At 56.4% G+C, this 27,012-nt stretch overlaps 1 protein-coding gene and 1 pseudogene across 4 annotated transcripts; one reads left to right on the forward strand and one right to left on the reverse strand.

Annotated features, from left to right (window-relative positions):
* Positions 1 to 288: 288 nt before the first annotated feature.
* On the reverse strand, positions 289 to 26,947 carry CDK18 (cyclin dependent kinase 18). Of its 4 annotated transcripts, none has more exons than XM_072948358.1 (16): positions 26,732 to 26,947; positions 9,227 to 9,377; positions 8,906 to 9,045; positions 8,215 to 8,340; positions 7,308 to 7,364; positions 6,413 to 6,527; positions 6,124 to 6,218; positions 5,902 to 5,964; positions 5,371 to 5,494; positions 5,148 to 5,268; positions 4,262 to 4,359; positions 3,940 to 4,045; positions 3,752 to 3,794; positions 2,991 to 3,081; positions 2,591 to 2,668; positions 289 to 1,920 (listed from the first exon to the last, which is right to left on the reverse strand). In XM_072948358.1, the coding sequence occupies exons 2-16, from the start codon at positions 9,348 to 9,350 to the stop codon at positions 1,886 to 1,888; spliced, it is 1,416 nt and encodes a 471-aa protein (XP_072804459.1). In that variant the 5' UTR covers positions 9,351 to 9,377; positions 26,732 to 26,947; the 3' UTR covers positions 289 to 1,885. The 4 variants fall into 4 exon arrangements, with proteins under 4 accessions (XP_072804459.1, XP_072804457.1, XP_072804458.1 ...); XM_072948356.1 differs by lacking the exon at positions 26,732 to 26,947 and adding an exon at positions 26,618 to 26,685; XM_072948357.1 differs by lacking the exon at positions 26,732 to 26,947 and adding an exon at positions 10,571 to 10,606.
* On the forward strand, positions 11,633 to 12,124 carry LOC102543020 (phosphatidylinositol N-acetylglucosaminyltransferase subunit P-like; annotated as a pseudogene).
* Positions 26,948 to 27,012: the final 65 nt, after the last annotated feature.

Genomic DNA, 27,012 nt, shown 5'->3' on the forward strand with positions numbered 1-27,012 from the left:
GAACCTCCCTCCCTGCCTCCCATAAAGTCAGAAAGCCGCTTGGTTGCGGGAGAACACGGGTCAGCTACAGCAGCCAGAACCCCAGGACTTTTTCCGGGACTCCTGGCTGGCCCCGCCCTTCAGGCACCAACTTGGGCCAAGGCTGGGACCCAGAGCATGGAGTCCCAGGGCTCCTCTGCTCCCACCCCATGACACCCAGAGTTGACTTCCAGCCGTGAATACAGCAGGGAGGGTGCAGGGCACCATGCCCATGGCCCAGGCTGGGTTCAGAGATACACACAAACCAAATTCTCTCTCCACTTTATATATATATATATATATATGCACAAGCAAGCCCCACTTGCACGCAGGAAGCCTCGAGAAGGGCCTTCTGTCCTCCATCTTTGGCATCAATCTGTCAAAATCAGCTTTTCTGCATGAGACTGTCACTCTTTTCTGTACATGAATTAAATATATTATCTGTTTTTGTGCTGAGTCACAGGACATTCACAGTACAGTCAGGGAGGAGGGGAGGGACTTGTGGGGAAGCCAAGACCCTCCAGGGCTGCTCCTTAGGTTGAGGCGGGTGGGCTTGGGGCCTGGCCTCCCCTTGGCCTTGCCATCTAAGACTGAGTCAAGTGTTGAGACCTTGGGAATACAGTAGGCATGCTCCATAGGGGCAGTGGTGGTGCCTTCTTTGGGGGTCACGGCCCCTCATACTCCCACCCCCGTGGGGCGGGGGTCTCAGGATCAAAGCCTGTCCTATCCTGTCCCCTCTTCCTGTACCTCAGACTGTGGCACTGACTCTCCCTCTGGGAAGGCCAGGAGCACTGGGAGGCTGGTGCCCAGATACTGCAGAGCAAGGACAGGGCCACAGGGCCTGGGAAGGAGGGGGCAGGGGAGGAGGGGACAAGGGAGGCTGTGCCAGCCCCAAGGGGCTGCGGCCGGCCTGGCCCCAGTGTCAAGGTGACCCTGCATATCTGGGTGCCAGCCATTCTCGGGACCCTGGCACAGGGCTGGCTTATCAGTGCTCAGGGGTGATAAGCAGGAGCCGCTGTCGGGAAAGGGTGGACAGGTAGGAGCGTGGGTCAGAGCTCCAAGGGCAGTGAGTGCTCCACCACCTGCCAATTTAAGGCAATCCCGTTCAGACTGGGGAGCTGGGCGGGGGCGGCTGAGGTGGCGGGAGTGCGGCTGGCGAGGCCAGGCCACCTCTGGACTCGACTGGGCATCCAGCAGCATTCCGGGCCCCTGGCGAGGAGTGGGGAGTGGGAACAAGTGGGGCATGGTGGGAAAGGGGTGGGCTATGATTCCCTCTGTTGCTCTGGGGACACCCACCCTTCAGGTAGGGGGTAGGCTTTGGAACACACGTTGGCACCCAGGATTCCTGACGAGGTCCCTGACAAGGTGCCATGTTGCTTCCTGCTCTCAGAGGGGAAAAGGGGAAAGATGTGTGGGCTCCAAAGAGCCCAAAAGGGACTCGATCAAACTGGTGAGGCAGGCAGGGCCCCCAGGGTGGGGCGTGGTGGTGCCCATGTCCAAGGCATAGCGCTTGGCCTGGCCTCCAGATTCTCCTGTCCACGTGGGTCCCACGCTGGTGCCCGAGCCCTTCAGGGTGGGGAAGTGTCTGAGGCTGCCCTCTGCCCCCTCACCTCCTCCCAGAGAAGCAGCTCCTGCCCTGCCCCAGGGCAGGAGATGGAGGGGGTTGGTGTCCAGGCCAAGGCCACCAGGGAGGCATGTGGAAAGCAGGGAGAGGAAACAGCCGTGGCCAGCAGGGCTGCCGAGAAGTCTTCTGGGCCCGCCATTAGCCCTCATTCCTCTGTCCTCCGAGGCCACACGGGCCCCATCCTGCTGCAGCTGTGATCAGTGTGACCTATCATCCCTTGGGCCTCAGTAGGGCAGTCACAGCTCAGAAGATGCTCTGCCGCCGGCTCTTCCCTCGCCCTGGAGAATGGAGGGGAAGATGTGGGACTGCAGGGAGAAGGCCGGGCCAAAGGTCACCCGCCATCAGGAGGGACGGGCATCCTCCACAGCTCCTCTGATAGAGCCAGCAAGAGCACGTGCTCGGGAGCTGGTCAGTCCTGGTTCAAACGCCACCTCTGCTACTTACTAGCTACATGAAATTGCAACAGCCTCCCAAAGCCCGTTTCATTTAGTTTGAAATGGGGAGCACTAACTCACAGTACCAACTTTAAGCGGTGTTTTAAGATGAAATGAGATAATACATGGAAAGCACTTGTCACGTCTGAGGCCACGAGCTAGTCTAGAAAACATACAGTTCTCCCAGGATGGAGGCTAGAGAGCTCCGAGTCTGCAGAGAGAATGCACCAGAGAAAGCGTGCACCTTCGCCAGGGCTACTGTCAGATGCAGCGCTCTGTCTAGGGTGGGGATGGAGGAAGGAGACACTGAAGGAGGAAGCCTGGGCAGGAGATAGGGAAACCAGCCCCTCACCTGCTCCCCACAGGAAGGGAGGCCAATGAGGGGAGGCCATGCTGATTTCCATGGAAGGAGCCCGCTGCTGGGCCCGATATCTGTCCCTCGAGAGGGCAGAGTAGCCTGCCCTGGTCTCCTCTAATAAGGAGGGGAGGGGGAGGAGGAGGAACAAGCCCCTACCTGGCTGATGAAAGGCCAGGCCCCGGTAGCCCGGGTCCTTCTGGAGCTGGATCTCCTTCAGGGAGAAGATGGAGGCAGCTGTGGTGGGAGGGGAAAGGCAGGGAGAGAGCTGAGTGGAGCCGGCAGTCCCCACGCCCACTGAGCACAGGAGCTGAGAGTACCCCCCTGCAGGCAGGACCAGCCCAGGAGCACCTCACTGGGCCTTTCAGGAGGCACCTCGGATCCCCAGGGTCTGACCCCTTCGTTACAAATGAGAACCCAAGAAGGGGAAGCCAGGCTGCTCAGCCAGACCCGGGGCCTCTGGCCTCTTTGATCCGGCTCCTCCATCCACACTGGCTGCCCTCTTTCCCTGGCCCTGGGGTGGCCCTGCCCCTTCCCCCAGCCTCCCCGACACACTCACTGTCTTCCAGCTGGTGCACACGCTCCCCCAGAGACCGGAAGTATGGGTGCTTCAGGGCCACCTCTGCCGACACACGACTCTTGGATTCATACTGAAAAGCAGACGGTGGGCAGTTTGGCCCCAGCTAGGGGACTGCAGGGACCCCTCTGGGTAATGCAACTGCTATACTAAGTTACATGGCCAAGATGGGAGGCACCAGAGTCCGACCTGAGAAGCCCCCGGGGTCAGCTGCCCACCCAACCCAAGGCAGTCTCAAAGCTCAGGGTCCCAGGTCTCCAGCCACCAGGAGAAAACCAGAAATGGGACCATCGGAGAATGACTTCCTCTTGGGATGGAAATTACAGATGCTAAAGCATCCAAGGTCATAACTTCAATGCCAGTCATATTCATACGTAATACTAACAACTACCCTTTATTGTGTGCTTATTCAAGACAGGCACCCTTCTAAAGTGTTTCATAACCTCAGTTTATCCTCACAACCAGCTTACAAAATGTTTAATTCTACTTGCAGTTGAGGAAACTGAGGCACAGAAAAGCTCTGTAACTTGCCCAAAGCTACACAGCCAGGGTTTGAACTGGGGTTTGCATTCGGAGCGCGCCCACTCTGAAGTCTGAGGCCTTGCGGGTGGAGGGCACAGGGGGACACGGCTCAGGCTTGTGAGTCCGTGAGCACACACGTAGGTTGGGACTGAGGGCTGGGTGGGGTCCTGGGGCTTCAGCTCTCTGACTGCCTGTCCCTGGCCGGGGCGGAGCACACTCACCAGGAGGAGGCTGGTCAGGAGGTTGATGCCATCAGTGTCCAACCTGCAGGAGGAAGGAGCTGGCACAGGCCTGGCCTGGGGGGGCGGGGGAGGAGGGGGCCCACGTGGGCTGGATGGAGCTTGTGGCCACCTCCAGAGGGACAGCCAGGACCACAGGCAGGAGAGGAGGCGTGGGGAGGAAGGGCTACCTGGGAGCATGGCTGATGAGCGGCTGGGGGAGGTACCGGGGGAAGCTGTAGGCTCGAAACTCCGAGAGGGCCATCACACCAGGCCACGTCTCTTCCGTGGGGGTCCCTGGGGAGATGAGAAGAGGTGTGGAGGGGTGAGAAGCCAGGGCCAAGGGTGACTTGAAGGGGTACAAGGTAGAAGGTGGGGGCAAAGAATAGCTGAGGGGTCCCCGCCCTTTGGAGATCAGGCCGAAGCTGCTCCTCACATTCCCATTATGCGCCTGGGCTGGACAGAGTTCTCGCGCCCCCTCGTGGTGAGAGGGAGGGAGCGCAGGACACTGACCGAGGAGTCTGAAGATGAGGTGCAGCTCCTCCTTGACGGTGGAGCCTGGGAAGAGGGGCCTCCCCGTGGCCATCTCATAGTGGATGCAGCCCACGCCCCTGCAGAGAGCAATGGGCAGGGGCGGCGTCAGGCTGGGCCTCCTGGCACCTGCGCTTCCCAGCGCTGCTCCACCACGATGCCTCGGTGGCTCGAATGGGTCATGGCACTGGGGTGGGTGGCCCATGGCTGCAGAGGCTCATAGTAACAGCACAGCCCCCCACTACAGCCTCCCTCTGGGGGCTTCTCTGGGCTCTAGGGCGCTTTGACCTCTCCCCTTTCACTCTGGAGGGTTAGGGTCTGCATAGGCAGCACCCTCATGGCAGTTCTTCAAAATGCGTTGTCTCAAACTTTTTCCATCCTGTGCCCCCACTGGAAGAGAGAAGTCCACAGTCCAGTCTCCAAGGAAGCCCCTGGCAGAGGGCACAGTGGCCATTCGTTGGAAACCTGTGTTTTAGCTTTAAAATTAGGCTCACTTTTCATTCTACACCTAATCGTGTGTGTGTGTTAATTTTAACACAAAAATAACGTACCCCTTCTGAATTTTTCAGTAGCACTGATGCTTGGGCAAGATACATCATATTTACAGTGGGGGCCTTCCTGTACCTTCTGGTAAGCTGTTATGTACCCTTGAGGGGGATATTTCAGAAGCATGGCCTTGGAGGGTCTATTTAGAGCCAGGGAAACCCCAATGTAGCTCAGACTTTATTCTTTAACATCCAGTTCAACAGGATGCCACGTGGCTTTTACTCAAAAGAGGTTCGACAGTACTTCGCAGGGGCCCTTGGGACAGCAAAAAGCGAACCTGGAGGTGTGGAGGGCCCCCTCCCCTCGGCCCCAGTGCACTCACCACATATCGATGGGGGTGGAGTACTCTGTGGAGCCCAGCAGCACATCGGGGGGCCTATACCACAGGGTCACCACCTCATTGGAGTAGGTCTTCGTGGGCACTGACTTGGCCCGGGCCAGTCCTGGGGACAGACCTGTCACTGAACCTCCCCGCTACAGCACCCACATCCCAAGAAGACCGTGTCAGACCCCCCTTCCCCAAGCCCTGCGGGCTCCGGCCTCACCGAAGTCGGCCAGCTTCAACTCCCCTCTCTCATTGATGAGCAAGTTCTGGGGCTTCAGGTCCCGGTGCAGGATCTTGCGGCGGTGGCAGTAGGCAAGGCCCCGGAGCAGCTGGAACATGAAAATCTGGGGGAGGGAAAAGAAGGGTGAACAGGGGATGGTGGGAGCATCAGGGTGACCTTCTGCCTCTGCCCCATGGCTGGGACAGGGATGGGGACAAAGACTGGGTGGAGGTGAGGAACCTGCCCGCACTGCCCACCCTGGGGCCCAGCTGCCCCAGGGAATCCCATCCAGAGGAGGGGCACCCGGTGTACGGAGGAGCTAGGATGGTGGGGGAGGAGAGAGTTCTTTAACCGAGGAGCCAAGAGGGGCCACAGGCGGGGATGTGTGCACACAGAAGAGGTCTTTCATCCCTCTCAGCATCCCTGGAACCCTCTTCATACTGGCAGGTGCTCCCATTTGACAGACAGGGAAACTGATGCTTAGAGTTGGTGGGCAGGGTTGGGGGTGGTCCGTGACACGGAGGCTCTTACCTTGACATTGTGCATGCTCATGAGGTTTCCACAGTGGTCCAGATACTGCTTCAGGTCACTGTCCTGGAACACAGGGCCTGGCTCAGCCCCGCTCGACCCAACCCCTGGCCAGGAACCCTTCCATGGGCTAGGCCCAAGCCCAGGAGTGGGCCAGGCCCCTGGCACTGAGCTGCCCCTAGACCTGGGCTAATCCCACCCTCTGCCCCTTCCCCCCCAACTCACCAGGTACTCAAACACCAGGGTGAGGGAGCGCTCCGTGTGGATGAGGTCATGCAGGGTCACAATGTTGGCATGTTTCAGGTTCCTCAGCAGAGACACTACGGGACAGGAACCGTGTCTTTTTCTCCACTGTACTTGCGTGTCCACTACACTCAGGTTCCCTGAGGCCCCACGTGCCCCTCATACCCTCCCTTCCGGGGATCAGCCCCAGGAGTCCCCACGCCACCAGGGCTCAGGCCAATGAACTCTCCTCCCAGGAGCCCCGAGACCGCAGGGCTCTATGCTGCTGTACCCTCTCGGATGGCAGTGCAGGGCGCCCCCTCCTCGTGCTCCAGCCGGATCTCCTTCAGGGCCACGAGGTTCTCTGTCAGTTTGCTGCGCCCTTTGAAGACTGTGGCATAGGTGCCCTGGGAACAAGAACTCCAGCAGCCCAGCCACACTCAGGCCCAGCTCTCCTCCGTCCAATGGCCCCCTCTTTATGCCTCTGCTTGGGCTGTGACTTTGGCTGGAAGGTCCTTCCCCTATCTGCTTTCACTGAAATTCTGTTTCCTCCAAAGCTCACTTCTTTACAGCTGACCCTGACTCCTGCCCCGTCAGAAGAAAACGACCTTCCTCTTAAGCCCCCAGCAGGCGAGGGGCCCCTCTATTATAACACCGCTTTTGTTCCTCCTTAAAATTATGTTGATGTTTACATGTAGGTCTCCCCAGAGTTCCCGGAGGGAAAGGGCGGTGCCCACCTCCTCTCTGTAAACTATCCCCCACCCCCAGCCTGTAGCACAAAGGGCCAGCGTAGAGATAATGGAAACAGCTAACAGTCACACAGCACAAAAGCTCACTATACCCTCACGTCCTATGACGCAGAGCAATTACGATCTCCCTTTGACAGAGGAAGAAACCAAGGCACAGAGGGAGGTGGCGTAACTGGCCCCAGGCCACAGAGCTTGTAACTGCGGACTTGGGATTTGATCCCAGACGAGAAGTACTTGCAGGGAAAAAAAAAGAGACTGGCTTCTGCCCCAGAGCCCATCAGCCACTCCATCCTCATGCCCTCCTCCAGGACACGGGGCAAGGGCTGGGCCAGATCGCACAGCCAAGGTCGCGCACCTCTGTGGAGAAGGGGCAGTGTGAACACAGATCAGGGAGGGCGAGGGGAGACCCTGGTCCTCTAACTGAACCCAACCTCTTACCTCCCCCAGTTTGTCCAGTTTCACGTATGTTTCCAGTTTCCCAAAGCCGATATCTGACTGAGAGGGAGAGACACAGGGTCCTGTGAGCTTGAAGGCCCTGGTAACCCCACATACTACACCTCCCCATCCCCAGCCTCCTGGTGGGAAGGGAGTGAGACCCTCATGGGGGGGAGGGGATGACCGAGGCTGGCAGTGGGAGGGGGGCCCCAAATCCTCCCTCTCCACATCTCCCCTCTAGCCCTGCGATAAAGGAAGGAGCCCTAGACGTGTGAGTTTCTTTCTCCCATGGTAGTGGGGGGTGCAGAGTCCAGGGCTCTAGTCCTGGGATTGCCACACGCCTTTATCACCTGTCTGTCTCCATCTTGGTCAGACTACTAGCCCCTGGCGGACAGGAACTGTGTCTTTTTCTCCACTGGACCTTGTGTGTCCAGTTCAGAACCCACCTCCCTGCAGCCTCTCTCATCGGCACACTTCCTCTAGCTCAGTAGTTCCCAACCCTTAACAATACGGATTCTTGGGCCCCACCACCCAGAGTCGGGTTCTGTGGGTACCTGGAGTGGAAACCAGAATCTACGTTTTGTAAGATGCTCCCAAGGAAATTTGATAAGCAGTCAGGACTTGGAAACGTGGGCCAATTGGTCTATTGGTCTCACCTGGTGAAGACTCGAGCCCAGAAAGGGCTTGGAGCTCAGCTCCAGCCCTGTTAGGACCCAACTAGGGAACAGAAACTGACCAAGGAGAACCCGAAATAGGAATCCTCTCTGGCCAGCAGGTGGCGCCAGAGGCACAGAAACGCCCCTGGAAAGCACTGCCGGCCTCAGCTGGGTCAGGGAAAAAAAACCAGGCCTGACGTGTCTTGTAGGGGAGAGGGTCTACCCTGGAAACCTCTGACCTTCTTGGGACTCACCAGGGAGGCGCGGCGGGACATTCGGCTGAGTGGTTTGGGCAGGTCTGGGCTCTCTAGCTGCAGCTTCTGCAGGAATTCCTGGGGCAGGCGGATGTCCATGGGCAGAGAAAGCCTCTTACTGATGTCCTGCGGTGGCCAGGATGAGATGCGGATGCCAGCGTCCGCTCCAGAGAGAGAGGGCTGTGGGACCCTCGCCTCTCACCCTGGGCCTGGCTTTCCATGAGAGCAACCCCAGCAGGACTGAACCACGGGCTGTGATACCAGGCTCACAGCTGCTTCAGAGATGTGCTCAAGACACACATGAACGCCCAGGGGTTGCTGTGTGATATTGGGAGATCCTTTCCCCTCTCTGGGCCTCAGAATCACCATCTGTGGATGAGATTCCTGCACTGCTTGTCTGTGAGCATATTTTTTTTATACACTTGGGCACACATATATGGGTCGTAAAAACAGTCAAATTGTCTCGCTGGTGCTATGTACCAGGAATGCTCTGAGCACTCGGCATATGTTAACTCATTTAATCTTGAGGACGATTTTAACGCAGGAAGACTGTAGCACACAGTGGCTGAGTAACTTGCTCAAGGTCACAGAGCTGATCGATGGTAGAGCTGGGATTTGAACCCACGAAGTCTGGCTTCAAGGCAACCACCCTCCTCGGTGCACCCACAGCGTAGAGCCCGCAGCCCCTCACCTCCATGGAGAAGCGGCGCTGGTTCTGCCTCCGGTACCGCATGCCAGGCGACGGCTGCCCAGGGTCCTCCCCACTGTCTGTCGGGGAGAAGGTGCTGGACTCTGGCGGGGGGTCTCGGCCAAGAGGGCCAAGCTGTAGGTCTGAGAGGGAGAGGCATCAGCTGCCCTCCCTGCCTCTCTGCCCCAAACTGGGGTGGGGCGGGGAGTCAACCCCAGATCTCTGTCCTTCCCCCACCAAGGCTGCGGTGAAGATGTGTCAGGGAGGGGGCTCTGCGGGAACAGGGACGAGGGAGGGGCTGGGGAAGGGTCCCAGACCCCTCACCCTCATTGCGCCGGTTGTGGAGCTGGTTGAACTGCTCTGTGATCTCGGCCAAGGACTCCTCGATGGTCTCGGTGCGGGGCACTGACAGGGAGAAGCGACGCTTAAAGTTCTTCATCTTGTTCATGATCAGCAGGGACCAGGCAGCCGGGTCCTAAGGCAGAAGTCAGAAGAGCAAGTGACAACAGGGCGACAGGGTCCGGTCGAAACCAAATGTGAATTCTGGGTCGTGGTCTCTTGTCTTCCCATCAAGCTGTCACCCTGCACCCGCAGGCCAGGGTTGCACCTTCCCCAGTAAACTTCAAGCTCTCAGAGAGGCAGTCATCCTACCCTCTTCCTCCCTGTGAATCTCATCCCTTCAAGGATTCGTCCCTGGGGAGATAGTAATAATGTGTACCAAGCAGCCCAGCAAAGTACTGCTCATAATAATGGCATGAAGTGCCAGTAGGTTCCTGCAGGTCTCCCCAGGGCCAGGCAGGAACCTTTAAGCTGCTGGAGGTCTAGAGAATTCTGGAAGGAGGCACCAGAACCCGGTGGCCCTCAGGCCAGCAGCTCTTTACCAACTTGCACGGAAAAGCCTGAATTTGTCAACAGCCGGTAAGTCTTAATGATTGATGCCTGTAAGCTGAACATCAGCTTAGCCTACCGCCTTGTGACACAGTCTGGTCCAAATCCCATTTCATCCTGATATTGACACCGGGGGGTCCCTCTCTGGCTCGTCCTGGGTCCCCAGGAGTCAGAAAAAGAGAGGAAAGGGATGAGGGAGGGAACGTGTGCATCTCAGCTGACCCAGCTCCATCTCTCCAGCTGAAATACGGGAGGTCAGGAGCAGCTGAATGTCTCAAGGGAAACACAGAAGTTTACCGGAAATAGGCAGGGCCCCAGGGAGGGGAGGGTGAGCATGGCTGGCCCCTCCAGTGCCACAGCAGGCAGCGTGTCCCTGCAGGCAACACGATGGGGGGAGGGGGCAGGCTGCTCTGCTCACCCCCAGGCCCCCAGCCCCAGCCAGAAGGGGCGGCCCCCAGCAGCTCCTCAGCTCTCTTGTCCTCTGAGTGAGGGGACACCCGGCCGGCCGGCCTGCCAGGGAGCCTTATGCAACTGCTCCTTCCCGCAGATCCTTCCCCCTCTGATCTGCCCTGAAAACCCAGAGCGGGGGCTGTCACGCCTCCCCGCCCCTCCCCTCCATGGTTTCATAAGCTCCCAGTGTGGCCGCCCCCACATTCTGCTCTGCCCACTTCTCCCTCAGTTACAGTGCGGCTGGGACCAAAAGGCCTCACAAGGACCCCCACCCACGCCTGCCACGAAGCCATCAGACCAGCCCTGTGACAGGAGGGGGCCACCTCGCACCCTCTCCCAGCTCAGCCCATTCCCAGAGGATGCTCTCAGCACTGTCACTGGCCAGTGTTCAGTTGCCAAGGCAACCAGGCCCCTCCTGAATCCTCCTGGTTTAAGGGATTATGGGTCAGTAACATGTTTACTTTGCTTAATGATCACATCCTTCTGTCTTCAGCCGGCCTGGAAAGCGTTCTTTCCGTGGGCCTGCAGGTTCCTGGCTGCCCCCAAATGCGTCTAAGTTATGGTCCTCTAGCTCCCCTGTGCCCAGAGACTGGGTACGGCCAGGCTCTCTGAGGAAGGAGACTGTATTTCTCTGTATTTGATTTTTAAAGGATTCAGCCGTGGCTCCTGGATTTCTACACCAAAGTCTGTCCCTGGGTCTGCACTGCCAGCCCAGTCTACCTTTGTCAGTGGGCCCGGAAGTCTCCCTCAGCTCAGCTCAACCAGCGATCACTGAGTACCGGCGCCGCCACGGGCTCTGCGCTAGCCACTGGGGTTACAGTGGTGAGTAAAGCCTGCTGCCTCTTCTCCAGGAACCCGGGGGCTGTGAGGCCACCCCTGATGAGAAGGTAGCCAAGAGCCCTTCTTCCAGCTTCCTTGCCAAGCCTGCCAGTCTGGGGCTTTCCTCCTTCTCCATCCTGGAGCTCATTCCTTCCAGACAATCTCAGCTGCTCCTCCTGGCTCCATGAGATGTCCTGAGCCAACCGTCTGCAGGATTCTCACAGACAGGACGCTCCCAGAGGGCTGCCACCCACCTCACACTCTTGTGTGCAGTCTGCAGTGGCCCCACGATGGGGGCTTTGTGGTGGTGGTGGCGGCGGCCTGTGGGTTCCAATGACAAGAGGACCTAGACACGCCCTGCCTGCTGACTCCCATTTCCCACACGACACGACAGTGGAGGTGCCTGCATTGCACGGATCAACTGTTTACAGGTTGGCTGAACATCAGAATCACCAGGGAGTGTTGGAAAAAATCAACTCCTGGGTGCATGGAGGACCCAAGGTCAAGAGCTATCCCCCAACCCCCAACCCCCGTCTCGAATGAGAAACAGAAAACCCCAAAAAAGAGCAGGGAACGGCCCCAGGCACCCAGGCCCGGGCGCCCTGTTTGCCCATCCTTTTCTGCATAGATTCGAAGCCTTCAGAGCTTATCTGAAGCCCCAGGGAAAATGGAAAATTCACCGTCCATCATTTCCAGAAAGAGCAATCTATGGCTTTGTTCTTTTCTTAAGCTCCCAATGTGGCTTCATATTATATCTCGTGTGGGCTTTTATTCCCGAATCTTGGCTAAACTCCTTAGGCTTAACCTACTGGCCTCAAAAATATTGGGCAGTTGCACTGCCCATGTACCTCCTCGTTACTATAGTAACTGGTTATTTACTCTTACTTGGAGTAAACGTGGTGAGGACCTCTCCACTCAGTCCCAATACTACAGTCACAGATAACTGTGCTAAAGTCAACAGCAGAAGAGATACCAAGAGGCCATCCCAGCACTGAGAGATGCTCCCCTTAGTACAAGTAACCCAAATGTTTTCTTGCAGCCAAAGAACTTTACACCAAAAACTGAACTGTATATAGACTAACACCAAACATTCATTCTACGTTTTTGACTTAAAAATTTTGACCATAATTATGTTGACCATCTTTCTAATGAATATCCAGTATTGAAATGTTAAAAAAAAAAAGGAAATTGAACTTCATTTTAGTTTGTTCCATTAATAGTATAGATATTCTCAGATAGCACTTATTAACGGACAGAATAAGCAAAATATTGCAGCACCATTAAAAAATTCAGACTTCTGGGTCTCACTCTTCAGTTTCTGGACCTGAAGCTCTGAGGATGGTGCCTGGAAAATGCATTTATCTTTTTTTTTTTTTTTTTTAGTTGACGTAGAGTTGATGTACAATTACATGTTGCAGGTACACAACAGAGTGAGTCAAAATTTCTAAAGGTTATACTCCATTTGTAGTTATTACAAAATGTTAGCTGTATTCCCTGTGCTGTACAATACATCCTCGTAGCTTGTTTATTTTAGACATAACAGCCTGCACCTCTTAATTCCCCAACCCCACCCTCCCCCTCCTCCCTTCTCTCTCCCCACTGGTAATCACTAGTTTGTTTTCTGTATCTGTGAGTCTTTTTCTTTTTTGTTGCATTCACTAGTTTGTTTTATTTTTTAGATTCCACACATAAGTGATGTCATACGCTATTTCTATTTCTCTGACTTCTTTCGCTTAGCATTAATACCTTCCAAGTCCATCCACATTGTTGCAAATGGCAAAATTTCGTTTCTTTTTTTTTAATGGCTAGGTAGTATACCATTGTGTATATATATATACACACCACATCTTCTTTATCCATTCATCTGTTGATGGACACAGGTTGCTTCCTTATCTTGGCAATTACATATAATGCTGCTATGAACATTGCGGGTACACGTATCTTTTCAAATTAGTGTTTTCATTTTTCTCAGATATATGTACATACCCAGGAGTGGAACTGCTGGGTCATGTGGTGGTTCTATTTTTAGTTTTCTGAGAAACCTCCAAACTGTTTTCCACAGTGGCTGCACCAACTTACATTCCCACCGGCAGTGTAGGAGGGTTTCCCTTTCTCCACATCCTCACCAACATTTGTTATTTGGGTTCTTTTTCATAATAGCCATTCTGACAGGTATGAGGTGATTTCTACTGTGGTTTAAATTTGCATTTCTCTGATGATTAAAGATGTTGAGCAAGAAAATGATTTTTTAAAAAGCATCCCCAGTGATCTGAACATTGAAGCCACAGCTGGGGAGCATCTAAGGTCCAGGTAAGGGATGGTTACCTGCCCAGGTTTCCAGATTGCCCTACTGTGCTGAGATGGGGACTCTTCGGAGCTGGGAGGCACAGGAAGGTGGAGGCAATGCAGGAGGACCACCCCCTCTCCCCGGAAGAGGAGAAAATGTTTGGCCTGCACAGACTGATGCCCTGGGCTGTCATGGTCATGCAGGGTGTGGGGGCACCAGGCACTTGGTTCCCTGAGGTCTGAGGGCCAGTCACGCCCTCTTCTAAAAACAGGGCTCCCCGTAAAGCCGTCCTGCAGTCTGGGCTTATGGGATGGCGCGTTGGCTTTGTGGCTCAGGAATCCACCAGTAGCTGCCGTAAATCTCCCGTCTTTGCGCCTTCCTGCAGGGGAGTGGGGGTGGGGGGAGCACATCAAAAGCCTTCTGGGAGGGAAGCCCTCAATTTCTACGAGACAAAGGAGAACCTGCCTGAATTGCACCCGCCCTCCTCACGGTTCAGTTAGGAGCAAAGAGCCTCCAGTGGGGCCAGGAAGCCCGGGTGAAACTGGGGACAGCTGACTTGAGCAGGAATGTGGGGCCAAGTGAAATGATGGGGACCAGCTGTTCTCCACCCAGCCTGAGAAGAGACCAAGAGGAAGTGGCTGTCACTGGAGCAGGAGCAATGGTGGTCAGATGTAGAGATGGATTTCCTGATGGTGGCAGGGGAGCAGGCAGCAGCGGTGGACGCCATGCTCTGATGGGGACAATCGGGGCATTGGGCCCGGCAGGGTCTGGGTGTGACAGGGCAGACGGGGCGGTGAATGGTCTGTTGTTCCCGAGGTCAGGACACAAGATGCCTCTGTCACTTCCTTCTTGGGAGAGTCAGCTCCTCAGATTTGGGGGTCAAGGGGGAAGGGAGACAGGAAAAAGGCTTGTTACCTTGGTGCTGTCTGCCCCTCACCCCTATCTGGGGACAGAAGGGCTCAGTGTCACCCAGCCTGAGGCCAGCCCAGGGCCTGGGCACAGTGTGGCCTTTGTCCCCAGGGCCAGGGAGCCATCTGGGGCTGTCCCCGTGCAACTGGTGCCAGGGGAAGAGGGAGACAGTGTTCGAGGAGGCTGGCCTGGCCGGGTGGGATGGGGGACACTGGAGGAGCAGCACCCCTCGGGAGCGGCGGGGGTGGGCAGACAGACCCCCAGCCAGGCCTTCCCTCCTGCCCAGGTGAGTCCATACAGTTCTCAGCCCACCTTCCATCACTTCCTCCTGGGTACACACCAGCCAGCCCAGCACTTCCTGCTGGTGCCAGAGAGCGGGTGGCACAGGAGTAAGGAGGAGCCAGGCTGGGAGGAAACTGACACTTGCCCGGAGGCCACCGTGCGCCCAGCGAGAAGGGGCTGGACTCCTGGAGAGAGCACGTACAGAGCCACCATTCTAATCCCTCGCCGGCCCGGGGAGGACAATGCGGCTCCGAGAGGGGAACTGACTTGCTCAGAATCAGGCAGCAATTTCCTGGTTGTTGCCAAGCACGCAGACTCAGTGACCACGTTGCTCCTTTCTTCTCCTAACTGGAACTCCCCCAACCCCGGCCCTCCCTGTGGCTTAGGCTGTCAGTGCTGTTTCTACCTTCCCGGTCTCCTCCATCCCCACCCTGAATTAAAGCCAGACAACCCAGGTTCAAATCCCGGTGCTACCACTAGCAGGATGATGGTGGTGATTAAGTGACACCATCACAGGTGGCTTCGGCTCGAGTCTTTCTTTCGACAGTTATTTACTGAACAGATCCTACGTGTCAGACACTGTTTCTGACCCTGAGGATCCACTTGTGAACAAAACACACATTAATCCTGCCCTCATGGTACTGACATTCTAATGGGGGTGGGGAGAGGCAACACAGACAACAAAATAACTAAGTAAAATACACAGTATGTTCGATGGTGACAAGTGCAATGGAGAAAAATAAAACAGGGAAGAGGGGTGGGGTGTGAGAGGTGGGGTGTTGCCATTTTAAATGGGGGTGGTCAGGAAGTCCTCCCTGAGAAGGTGACATCTTCTAGGAAAAATTCTGAGTAGGCACAGGGGAGGAAGCTAGTCATACAGAATCTGGCAGAAGCAGGTCAGCAAGGGAACAGCAGGTGCAAAGGTCCTGAGGCAGAAGTGAGTGTGGTTATGGTCTGGGAACAGCAGTGTGGCTGGAGAGGAGGTCACAGGGGAACACCAAGGAGAGCAGATCATGTTGGGGTAACTTGGGATTTGGCTGCAGCAAGGGGGCAGCAGGGAGCCAAGTCAGGAGGTGGCGGCTGGGGCCAGCATGGAGCAGTGGAGGTGGGGCCAAAAGGATTTGTAGACAGATTCTATAGGGGGTGTGAGAAAGGAGTCTAGCATGACACTGAAGGGTTTGGCCCAAGGAACTGGAAGGATGGGTGACCACTGTGGGGATGAGGGATGTCAGGCGAGGAGGTTGGGGTGGGAAGACTGGGAGTGGGGTTTGGGCACCAGTGTGACGTCCAATGGATGTCTGAGTGGGGATGCTGAGGGAGCTGATACAAGGCAGACACCCAGAAAATGTTAGCTCTCTTTTCTCCTTTTATTCTTGCAACTTCCTGCACAGACGTAAAAATGTGCCAGAAAAGAGGCCCATATAAAGCTCAGCAAACACCTCCCTCACAGACTTCCCCGCAGCCCATCAGGCGCTCTGAGACCCTGGGATGAAGAGGAACAGGAAGCAGGGAGCATGGTCGGCAATTGACAGGCCTGAGCCATCAGACTGAGAGGGAAACGCCAGGCAGGAAGGGGCTCCCCACTCAGACTGACAAAACTCGGCAGGGCCACGTGGGGCAGGGGACCTCAGCCTCCTGGCTGACCACTCTCATCCACGGGGCAGGCCAGCAAGGCTCCAGAGACAGCCTGCTGCCCCCCGCTCCCAGGACAACCTCTGCCCGGCCCCGTAACTGACACCAGCCTGCTGGGATACCTGGGTGGCCCCGATCAGGAGACCACGGAGGCAGAGGAGGAGGCTGGCAGAGCGCCCCCCGCACAGAAGTCTGGCTGCAGCCTGGTGCAGAGGGCAGGGGGCGGCTTCGCTTCTTAACCTCCAGGGAGCCAGGCTCTGAGACTCCTCAGGAAACCCTGATGAGGAGCCCCTTTGCTTTCCTCTTGAAAAAAGCCCCAATTCACAGCCTGCACTCAAGGTCCTTCCAGACCCGCCCCTTCCCTCTCTGGCTCTGCTCTCCCCACTCCCCCGCCACACCTGCAGGCAGCTCAGGTCCCGGCTCTTCAGAAGCTTCCCGGACCCCCCAGGACCACGGGGTGCCCCTCTGACAGGCACACTCCGTGAATGTGCATAATCCGACGGGACCACAGGGAGGACTTTTTCGTGTCTCCCTCACTAGGGGCACTTTGATCCCCAGTGCTGGTGACACACAGCAGGCCTGGCTGTCTAGTTCACCAGACGTGGAGCACTGACCATGTTCCAGGCACACGTGAGATGCTTTTCTAAGTCCCTCTTCTTGTTTTGTTTTGTTTTCTTTTCCGACTCAGTCTCTGTGGGCCCAGGGACAGGGGATGAAGGATGTAACTTCCAACTGCCCACTTTCTGAAGCCCAGAATTGGACCCTTGGTTCCAAAGGTGACCACCAGCTAGGATCCTTATGACACTCTGGGCTGCCCACTTCCCACCCCACCTCAGTCCCTCAGTCACTTTGGGCCTTTGGGCAGGTTTCAAAAGAACTAGAGGCCATGGCTGACCAAGTCTGCAGACGTCAGGAGCTAAGGCATCAGACACGCCCTCCTCCCAGTAGAGCTGTGCCTGCAGGGAGCCGGCAGATACCATCTCTTCCTTCATCCTCTCACTGATCCTGCCACGCACCCGCTTGAGGCTTTAGTTTCCCGAGCTTGCGACAAACCTCGGGGGAGGCCAGTCACCCCACGGCTGCCTGGAGCTGAGAGGCAGCGGCAGCGGCAGAAGCCCGCCAGCCCTCACCGCCCGCCTCACTCCGCGAGCTCCGGCCTGGATGACAGAGGCTGTCAGCCTCTGGGTGGCCAGAATCGAGGGGACAGGTAGGCCTGCAGTCACCCTGCCAATGAACAGATGCCCTGGACACAGGGACAGAGCTCAGAAAAGACTCCCACAGCCTCTGTTTGGAAAGCAGGAAGCAGGCAGGGGAGGCCTTCCAGGAGCCAGCTGGACTAACCTGCAGGAGGCAAGCGTCTGGGGCTCAGGGTCGCCCCTATCCTTGGACAAACGCACCACTAGCCCCCACAGTGTCCTACCTGATGCAAACGTCCCCCGGTGAGGGTCACGTGCTGTCCAGACCTGCTCTCCAAAATTCTCTGCAGTTTGGAGTCATGGAAGAAACCCCAGCTCTCCCACCTACTAGCACTGGGACCTGGGAAGACACCCACGCCTCGGTTTCCTTGTCTGCTAAATGGGCAGAATACCTAACCTCCTATCCAATTGCCACCAAGGCTGCGGGACCTAACTTTCTCAGCTGCTTTCTGATGACATCACTCCCCTCTTCAAAATCCTTCAATATTAACACCACCCTCAGGAAAAAGTCCAAACTCCAGAGGCCAGTAGACTAGGCCTCTTGTGTTCTGACCCCCGTCTCCTGGGCTCAGCTCCACCTCTCCCTGGAGGGTTGTTCCGTGGAACGAACTTGGCGTTCTCGGAGTAAACCACATGCACGTCGCAAGCGAATGTTCGCTTGGCCTGGGACACCCTTCCTCATGTTTTCCTCGGCAAATCTGCTTCCAAACTCAAGTCAAGCGTTGCTTCCCCTGGGAAGCCGCACATGGCCGCCCCTCCATCCTCCAGGTGAAATGAGATGCTGCCGGAGCTGCCTGGTAACTAGAGTGTGATGTCCTTCAGGGCAAGATGTGGTCTCAGGCAGCTTCGCCCAGCGCCTCACCTGGTGGGAGGAACCTCCCAGGTGCTCAGTCAGTGTTGGTGGGATGACTGACTTAAGCTGCTTTTTTTCACAGATATTTAAACATTAGGCCCACTGAAGTCAAGGACCTTTCAGCACCTTGAATCTCCAGGACACCGTTTGTCCATCTGTCTGTCTCTTCCTCCCACTCTCGGCAGGCCAAGGACCTGTTTCTAGGTTTATCTTCTCCTTGTCAGGCCAGCCCCACTCCCAGCAGGAGGGACGTGAGCCCACGGAGGTGGCCTGGCCCTGTCCTCTTTCTGGGCACACTAGAGCAAGCCCGGGGGTCAGTCAACCAGTCCCGGGACATTTTTCTCCTCGGTTCTCCTGGCTCTTAGTGGGAACTGGAACCCAGGGATCCGTGGGCCAGGGACATGGGGAAAGCAAGCGAAGTGTCCGCATCTTCAAGGCTCCAGTCCAGCACAACCTCCCTCCTCACATCCTCTCTCATCTGACACCCACCCACCCCCACCGCACCGGCCCAGCCAGGTTGGGAGCCCTCGTCTGTGCTCCTTGGCATTCTGGATGTCCCCAGGCAGCACACCTGGCTCCCTGCACTGTGACTGCTCGCTTGTCTGTTTCCCTAATTTGCCTGCGAGCTTGTTAAGGGCAAGGACTGGGTCTGACTCATCCCTGCACCCCCAGTGCCTGACACCGAGCAAATCCTCAAATGATCAATGAGTGAATCTATGAAAGCTGAGAAGTCTTGGTTGCAGGAGCTGTTTGGAGGCAGGAGGGCTGCCAGGAGACTGTCGGTACCCACTAGACTCCAAGCCTCAGCTGTAACCTAGTCCTCCTTCTCCAGCCAACTCTTCACAGATAGGAGTGGGGGGCGGGGGGCGGGAGGGCGGTCCTGCCCCACAGCAACTCCCCCAGTGAGGTCTGCGGAGGTCTCGGGTTGGCAGGTGCCACACCACAGTGAGGGATGGATCAGGGATAGAAACGACCCTAATGAGAGGTTCCAACTGAACATACATCGAGCTGGGGACTCCAGGGCTTGTGTGCAGCACTTGGCAGGACCTCAGGGCCTCCCATCTCTCAGGGGCAGATTCCCAGGGCTTCCCAGTCAGGCTCAGACTTTGGCCTCAACCCCTACAGATGACCCCTCCTGACCCCTGACTGCCCCATGGTGTGGGCCCCACATCTGCCCTGCTGAAACTCTGCTGCTTTTTGGCTTCCTGAGCCTCAAGGAAGGAAGCCACATGTATCATCTTCTGTTAGTTTCTTTTTGGCCTTTTTTTGGAGACCCGGCTAAGGCTGGCTTGCAATCTTTAGGGAGGCTCTGGATTTCCAAGTGACAAGAGGGGACAAGGCACCCTCTGTCAGCTCCGGTCCTGGCTGTGCAGAACATCCCAGACCAGAGGCTGGAGCAAAGGGTCGGAGCAGGCAAGACCTGTCTCTCACATCTGCTTGCAGACAAGGCCCGCCTCACCTCCCAGACAGAGGGGACCCCTTGCAGCAGCATCCTTAGTAGACCTTTAAAGAAAGTCCCTCACCTACCACCCAGTGTTTTTAAAATTCCATAGTCTGAAACCTTTTTTTAGGTCTTCCTTAAATCCCTAAGAAATAGCTCACAGCTGTTTCCTCTCTGTTTGCTTAAAGACAGACGCTGAGGCCCACCATCCTCTACACAATCAGTAAAAGGAGAAACAGAGCATCAAGTTCACCTCCCCTTTAGCCTTCCCTGGTCCAGATTTAAGAACCTGTCATGGAATCTTTGTTAACATCTCTTTGGTCTCCTTGTCATGCCCAACTTTAGCAACAGAACGGCAGGGGCCTTCAGGCGCTGGCACCCCGGGGGACCTCTCAGTCTCATGAGCGGAAGGGCAGGAGGGGAGGGTTTCCCAGCATCTCCAGACCACATTCCTATTTATACTCCAGTCCCAGCCCCCACCGCTGCCATTTGGCCCAGCGACACCGTGCCCACATTCCGAGGGAACACTGGGCCAACATTCTCCAACCTTTAGGGCAAGCTGGCCTCCTCACACTCAGCCTGGCCTGCCTCCCACCAGGCAGGGCCCAGGCAGCTGCCTCGGCCTGGACCACCTCCTTGCTCCTCCTTATCTCCAAGGTCCACTCTGGGAAGCCTCTAAACGCCCCACTGGGGGCACCCACCACCCAGAGTTCGGGGGAGGTGCTGCTTTCTCCTTGTCCCTCTCTTGTGTCCCAGGCTCCAGGCACTGTCCAGGCTCTCGCCTCGTCCTCTCCTCCTCTGGCCTCCTGGTTCTTCTGCTTCTTTCTCCCTCCCATGTCTGGTAGCTTCACTTCCCCTACCTGTCCCTGTGTCCCTGAATGTCGGCACTCCGGAGAGTTTCCACTTTGGTCCTTTGTCCTTCCCCTCTCTACACCCTTCCTGGTGACCTCATGCTCTCCTGCAGTGGAAACCACCACCCACGTGCTGATGACTCCCAGATCCACAGCTCTGGCCCCACCAAGCCCCGGAGCCTCACACTCACAGGCCCGACTGCCTGCGGGGCACCTCAGTCTGGACGTCCCCCCAGGGTCTGAGATACTAGAACAACCCCACTGGGCTGAGGACAGTCCTGGGACAGTAAATAGTTTGGGATGTATTTTTATTTTATTTTATTTGGGGGGGTAATTAGGTTAATTTATTTATTTTTAGAGGAGGTACTGGGGATTGAACCCAGGACCTTGTGTATGCTCAGCATGTGCTCCACCACTTGAGCTATATCCTCCCACCTTGGGATGTGTTTTTAAAAGAAAAGGGCATTTGTGTACAACTTGTAAAAGCTGCATGACTGCTGGGTATACACGTGTCCTACGTGTCCACTATATAAATACACGTGAAGACAAGCACTGTATATAATCCAGAAGGATATAACACTATATATATATATATATATATTATATATATATATATACACACACACAATATATATAATCCAGATGGATCTAAGTTAAAATGCAAGCCATAGTTATACAACAGGGTGGCAGAATTATGGGTGATTTTAATACCTTCTTCTTGCTTATTTGCAACTTTTAATATTTCCATAATCAACAATCATTGCGTATGGTAAAGGAAGATGTAACGCTTCTTTTTAAATGAAAAGAAAGTATTTTTAGATTGCGATTCCAGAACTGTTCAGTGCGAGTCTTTGGGAGAACTATGATTATCTTGAGCAGGCTGGGCAAACATTTTCTGTAAAAGGCCAGACAGGCAATATTCTCGGCTTTGTGGGCCACACTGTGCCCGCTGCGGTCACACAGCTCTGCCCCGGTACACAGCACCCAGGACAAGATGGAAACACACGTGTGGCTGCGTCCCAGTAAACCTTCACTCGTGGACGCTGAAAGTCGTATTTTACATAATTGTTCAGTGTCACACAATATTACTTTCATCTTTTGAATTTTTCCCAACCACTTAAAACTATAAAAATCATTCTTAGCTCACGGGTCAGACTAATATACGCTGGTTTTGGCCCAGAGCCACCCCTCACCGAGCCTCGCCCTCGGGCATCCAGTACCTGTATGGTGTTTGAGTCCGACACCCACTCCTTTGGAAAGTAATTTTTCTCCTCCTGTTGGACAAGGAGGAGGCCCTCCAGGGCTTCCTCGTCCATCTGAGCTGTGGCAGGGACCAGCTGCCCAGGCCTCAGCTGGGCGAAGGCCCTGTGCTCCAGAGTTTGGGGTAAAAGAGACAGAGTCCCTCCTGGGGTCTCAAAGCACCATTCATCTTGGCAGCAGGAACCAGAAACCAGCTGTCTTGGATGGGGCTCTAGAAATCTCCAGGTCCGTGCCCGCGGTCTTTAGGTGAAGAAGGGAAGACTCAGAAAGGGGGGTGACCTGCCCAAGGCCACTCGACAGATGAGGCAGAGCTGAGACTAGAACTGAGTGCTTGTGACTCTGAGTTCAGAGCCCTTTCTGCTCCCCCGGGGTCAGAAGGGACAGCCAGGGCCTGGCCAGAGATGACATTCCCTGTGCTGGGCACTGTTATCAGGAAATCAGCAGCCCACTGGAGGGCTGCCTGGCCAGGGAAGGAGCCGGCCAGGTCTGGCAGCCGCCCAGAGCAGGGCACCCGGCCCAGCAGCGGCAGGGGGTGCTGCCAGCTGGGCTCCGGGCCAGGAATAGGGAGGGGCTGGGGCCCCTTTCCCAGCCTCAGCCTATGCCCTGCTGGTGGAGAGGGTTTGGAGACCCAGCACTGCTGATGTCATGAGTGATGCCCTCCAGCACAGGACCTATTGCCTACCTGCTTCCAGGCACTGGATCCTGCCAGGATGTGCGGAAGGTCAGCTCTGTCCCCTCCCGCGTCTGGTTGCCCAGCAAGGGTGGGTGGCTAGGGCTGGAGGAGAGAAGCAGTCCTGGTTCCTGAGAGGACCTCTAAAGGCAGGAAGTGGGTGACTTCTTAAGGGAAGCAAGTTGTGTGGACAGAAATCATTCTGGGGCTTTGTCAGAGCTTCACACGACAATGATAAAATGGAGAGAGTGCTTGGGGTATGGAGGAGAGTAGAAATCTTTTAAGAATAGAATTTCCTTCCCAATTTGAGGCCTGAGCCCTGGTTTCTATAGGGAGCAGAGGCCAGGCTACTGAGAACTGCCAAATGTGGTCCCCTAATTCCACCTGCCACCACCCCTCCATAATGACACCAGGTAAGGCAAAAAGCGAGGAGTATCGTGGACAGAATCTCACTGGAATTCTAACAACCACAAGACGGAATATTATTACTCTCTACATTTTCTAAGTGAGGAAATTGAAACTTGGGCGAGCAAGTTCCTTCACCTAAGGCCACCACTTACTGACTGGCAGGGGAAGGATTTGAACTGACGCCGAAGTCCATACCTCGCCCACTCCCATGGTGGGCAGGAGATGCACGCTCCACGCACAAAAATGAATGAACTCACCAGCTAGCCATTATCAGGTCATCCTGTCTAAACCGACCCCTCCATTTCCAGGAAAGACTTTACTGAATGTCGGAAGGGTGGGATGGGAGCACGGTGGGAGAAAGAGGGTCTCACCACTGTCCCTTCAAAAGTTTGGACCAATGTCTCCAAGAACAGGGTGTCCTGTCTCATTAGAGTCACTCACGCAGTCAGGAAGCCTCAAGACCCTTTTCAGTTCAGAGGCAATTCTCACACTCGCCTTCCTGTCCCTCCTCCTCTGAAGATGGAACCGGGGAGATTTCAAGAGCAGATGGGCTCTCCTTCAGACAGGAGGTCTGGCTGAGATGCACCTACAGCCTTCCCTCTTCCTGACCTGCTGCTACGCCACTGGCCAGCTCCTGCCAAGCCCAGCCACTGGCTGTCATGATCCTGGGTCCCACACCCTCTGCCTGAGCTTTGAGAGTCCAGCCTTAGAGCTGGCTTCTGTGTGTGTACGTGCGCATGCGCCACGGGGACCAGGACAAGACCAGACCTTGGTCTGCTCCCACCCCCTGGAGATGGGAAAGTGCCTACTCAGCAGCTAATGCCAGGAGGGCAAAGGGTCCAGGGTGGAGGAGAGAGGGGTTATGGCGGGACACAGGGCAGGAGAAAAGAAATGTGACTCGTTCCCAAAGGGATGAAGCTAATCAGGTAAGTCTGGATCCAGGCCAGCCACTCCCTCACGGACAACAGGGCAGAACAGGCACTACAATTAAATAAGTACTGGGGGAAGGTCTTCTTACCTCCAGGGAAAGGAGGCCCTGCCAGAGGGCTCTGGGAACAAGGGGCTGTAGGTTTTTCAGCTCCCAGTACCTACCTCACTCATCCTGGACACTGGGGTGGGGCGGGGGACGGAGAGTCCCACAGCACAGACTCCTGGTTCCCTCCTGGCAGGTTTTCATCCAACTGGTACCCCACCCCTACACTCATTCTCTTCCAGAGCGCCCTCCTCCCCAACCTGGAGGAACAGGAAAGATACTAAGGGCCCAATGGGATTAGAAAAGACTGCCTTGGTCTCTACTCAAAGTCAGGCACCATGTGATGACTAGGAATTCCTTTCCAAATAAATACAGCTACTGTGTATTCTGTCATGTGCCAGGCACCATACATTACTTCATTTAATACCTGGAACAACCCTCCCTGTTATGATGCCCATTTCACAGATGAGGAAACTAAAGGCGGGAGAAGCTCAGGAGTTTGCTGGGGAGAGAGGAGTCACATAGCCAGTACTTGTTAGAGCTGGATTCCAACAGAGCCCTGGAGTGGCCCTCTCCTGTAGGTCTCAAACTCAGGGAAGGAAAGAGGGAGTCTGGGGGAGGGATAGATGGAGATGCTGGACAGAAGTCCAAAACAGGGTGACCCCAGACAGCAGCGGCATGGTTGGGGCAGGAGCTGGGAAGAGCCAGGTCAGGCTCTGCACTACAGCACAGGGACTGTTTGCCTGGACACAGGAAGGCCAAGTCGGCAGAGGACAGTCCGGGTCTGCAGAGAAAACAAATGCAGCCGGAAAGGCAGCTCCATCTCCTCCAGGCCCGAGGGGGAGGCTTCCCGGGCAGGAAGACCAATCCCGTGAGATCTCAGACCAAGAAACTACTTGTTCCTCAGACCTGGTGCCCTCTCTCCTGCGACCCACGAAGAAGGCGCAGGACAAGTGGGAGCCTTATTACTCAGGGTAACTGCCTCCCCGCCCCACCATCCCTTCCTTCTCCTGGGACTGACGTAGAACCAGACAGCTCCAGAGTGGGCTGGGATCTCCAGTGATGGGGCAGGGACTGAGAGCCAGGGGGGCTGAGGTCAGGTGAAGAGGGCTAGATCCCACCTATGTGGACTTCGGGAATGTTGGTATCTCAAAGTCTGTTTCCTCACCATAAAACGGGGATAATAATACCTACTTCGTAAAGCTGTGTGACACACTGCTTGGTACCCGGTAGGTATTGAGAAATCGGATGTAACTGACTGAAATCTACTCTGGCTCTGGAAACCCCAATAAGTTTGGGAAGAATGAAGGCTCCTAGTGGAGAGTGGGGCAGCCGCTGGGGAGAATCCCAGGACCCCAGTGGGCAATGAGGTTGCAGGGCTAGGGGGAGGTCACTCTCACAGGCTCACCAGCTGCCCAGGAGGTGACTGGGGCAGGGTAACCTAAGACAATAGCTCTGCTGTGGCAAGGTGACCCTCCCTCTAGAACACCTTCAGGATTCAGATCCAAATCCAGGAGCCAATGTTGTCTGGGTCCACCCTTGCCTTCCCCCAACCCTAAGCAAAGTGGTCCCCGTCCCCCTCCTCCGCCAAGGCCAGAGAAAAGGTAGGGGATCTCTGAGGACGTGTCTGGCAGCCAGACATTCCAGGCGTCCTCGTCCTGAGGATTCTGCTCCCGCGGGCCAGTGTCCAGGAATGTTCAGTGTGCCCATGCCCAGTGGAAAACGCCACACGAACATGCCGAATCTCACAGGGTGCTGACACAGGAGGTGCGAGCCGGTGGTGTCAGTGAGTCACAGGGCCCAGGCCACAGCTGGGGAACTGCTGAGGGCTGGGCTGAGGTGGCGATGAGGTTCTGGGGAGCTGACCCCCACTTCTCATAGCCCCAGCTCTCCCACCCTTGCTGTCGGGAAGGGGTTCAGAGAGAATTAGAAAGAGTCCACTGGTGCCTAGCAGGGTGTCGATCCCAAGCACGGAAAATCAATCACTGTCTCAACAGCGGGACTCCCACCGCAGGGTCTGCAAGCAGCCCCAGGAACCCCTGCCCCCAACAGGGCGAGAACAGAGGCCTCCAGCTCAAAGCTGACTAGAGATTCCTGATCAGCTCCCCCCTCCCACCCCAGACAGCAGAATCCTCAAGCCACATCTCCCAGCAGGCCACCCACCCTTTCCCACGGCTGCATTAACCCTTCGCCCGCTGCTGCTGGGTGGGGAGGTGGCACTGCCCCCTTGGGCTCACGGGTGGGCACAGAGAGAAGACGCACAGTAGTCCCCGGAGGCCCCCACTCCACGCAGCCCAGCGCTAGAACCTGCCAGGGCTTCACGTGTCCTTGCACCTTCACCCCAGGGCCCTGCCTCCCACCCCCCAGCTGCAGGTCTGGAAAGTTCACCGGAGCCCGGAAAGCCCTTCAAGGCGGCAATCTGGTCCCACACTCGCGAGTTCTCCCGTTACCAGAGACTCTTGACCCTTGCCCTTCCCAGAAGGAAGGCGCTTTAGAAAGCACCGGGTTCGCGACCGGGTGTAAAACTTTGCTTCCTCGGAGCCCGGGGGCCAAAGTGAGTCCCGGTGGAGACACTAGGGGGAAAGTGGGGGGCGAAGGGTGTCTGAGAACGCGAACAGCCCTCCCGCCTAAGCACCTGGAACCTGAGAGTGGCCTTTACAGGGCGTCGGCCACCCCCAACACACTTGCCCACACGCCTCGCGATCTGAGACCTCCCCACGCAGCCCCGGCATTTCCCTCCAACCTCTCGCCCCAGGGCAAAACCAGGACGGCGCCTTTAAGAGCCGCTCCGCTTACCTTTGCTCCGTTTACCCGCCGCCGCGGTGCCCCCTCCTCCGACCTCCCCTTCCTCCCCGCCGGCGCGCCGCCCGCCCGGCCGGCCGGACACAGCGCGCCGCCCGCGGGACTCACCGCGCGCGTCCCGGGGCCGCGGCGCGCCGGCTCCCGCCCGCGACGGCCGGGGAGCCGCGGGGCTGGCCGCCGTGCCCTGCGCCCGGCCGGGGTCCCTGTCCGGGCTCCGTGCAGCCTCCCCTGCTCGGCAAAGGTGAGCGGCTCCTCAGAGAAGCTGCAACCTGAGCTGGAGGAGGAGGAGGAGGAGACGAGGAGGGAAAGGGAGGGGGTGGAGGAAGGTGGGGAAGAGGAGGGAGGAGGAGGAGGAGGAGGAGGAGGAAGGGAAGAGCCCGGCCCCCGCC

The sequence above is a fragment of the Vicugna pacos genome, chromosome 23 (assembly GCF_048564905.1).
Source record: "Vicugna pacos chromosome 23, VicPac4, whole genome shotgun sequence".
Lineage (NCBI taxonomy): Eukaryota > Metazoa > Chordata > Mammalia > Artiodactyla > Camelidae > Vicugna > Vicugna pacos.

Excerpts from the sequence above, each read along its gene's own strand:
- CDK18 (XM_072948355.1), bottom strand. The coding sequence starts at position 10,126 with ATGCTCACCCTCCCCTCCCTGGGGCCCTGCCTATTTCCG. Across the intron at positions 6,219-6,412 it reads CTGCACTGCCATCCGAGAGG|TGTCTCTGCTGAGGAACCTG; the intron begins GTACAGCAGCAT and ends CCTGTCCCGTAG. Across the intron at positions 3,082-3,751 it reads TCCTGACCAGCCTCCTCCTG|TATGAATCCAAGAGTCGTGT; the intron begins GTGAGTGTGCTC and ends TCTGCTTTTCAG.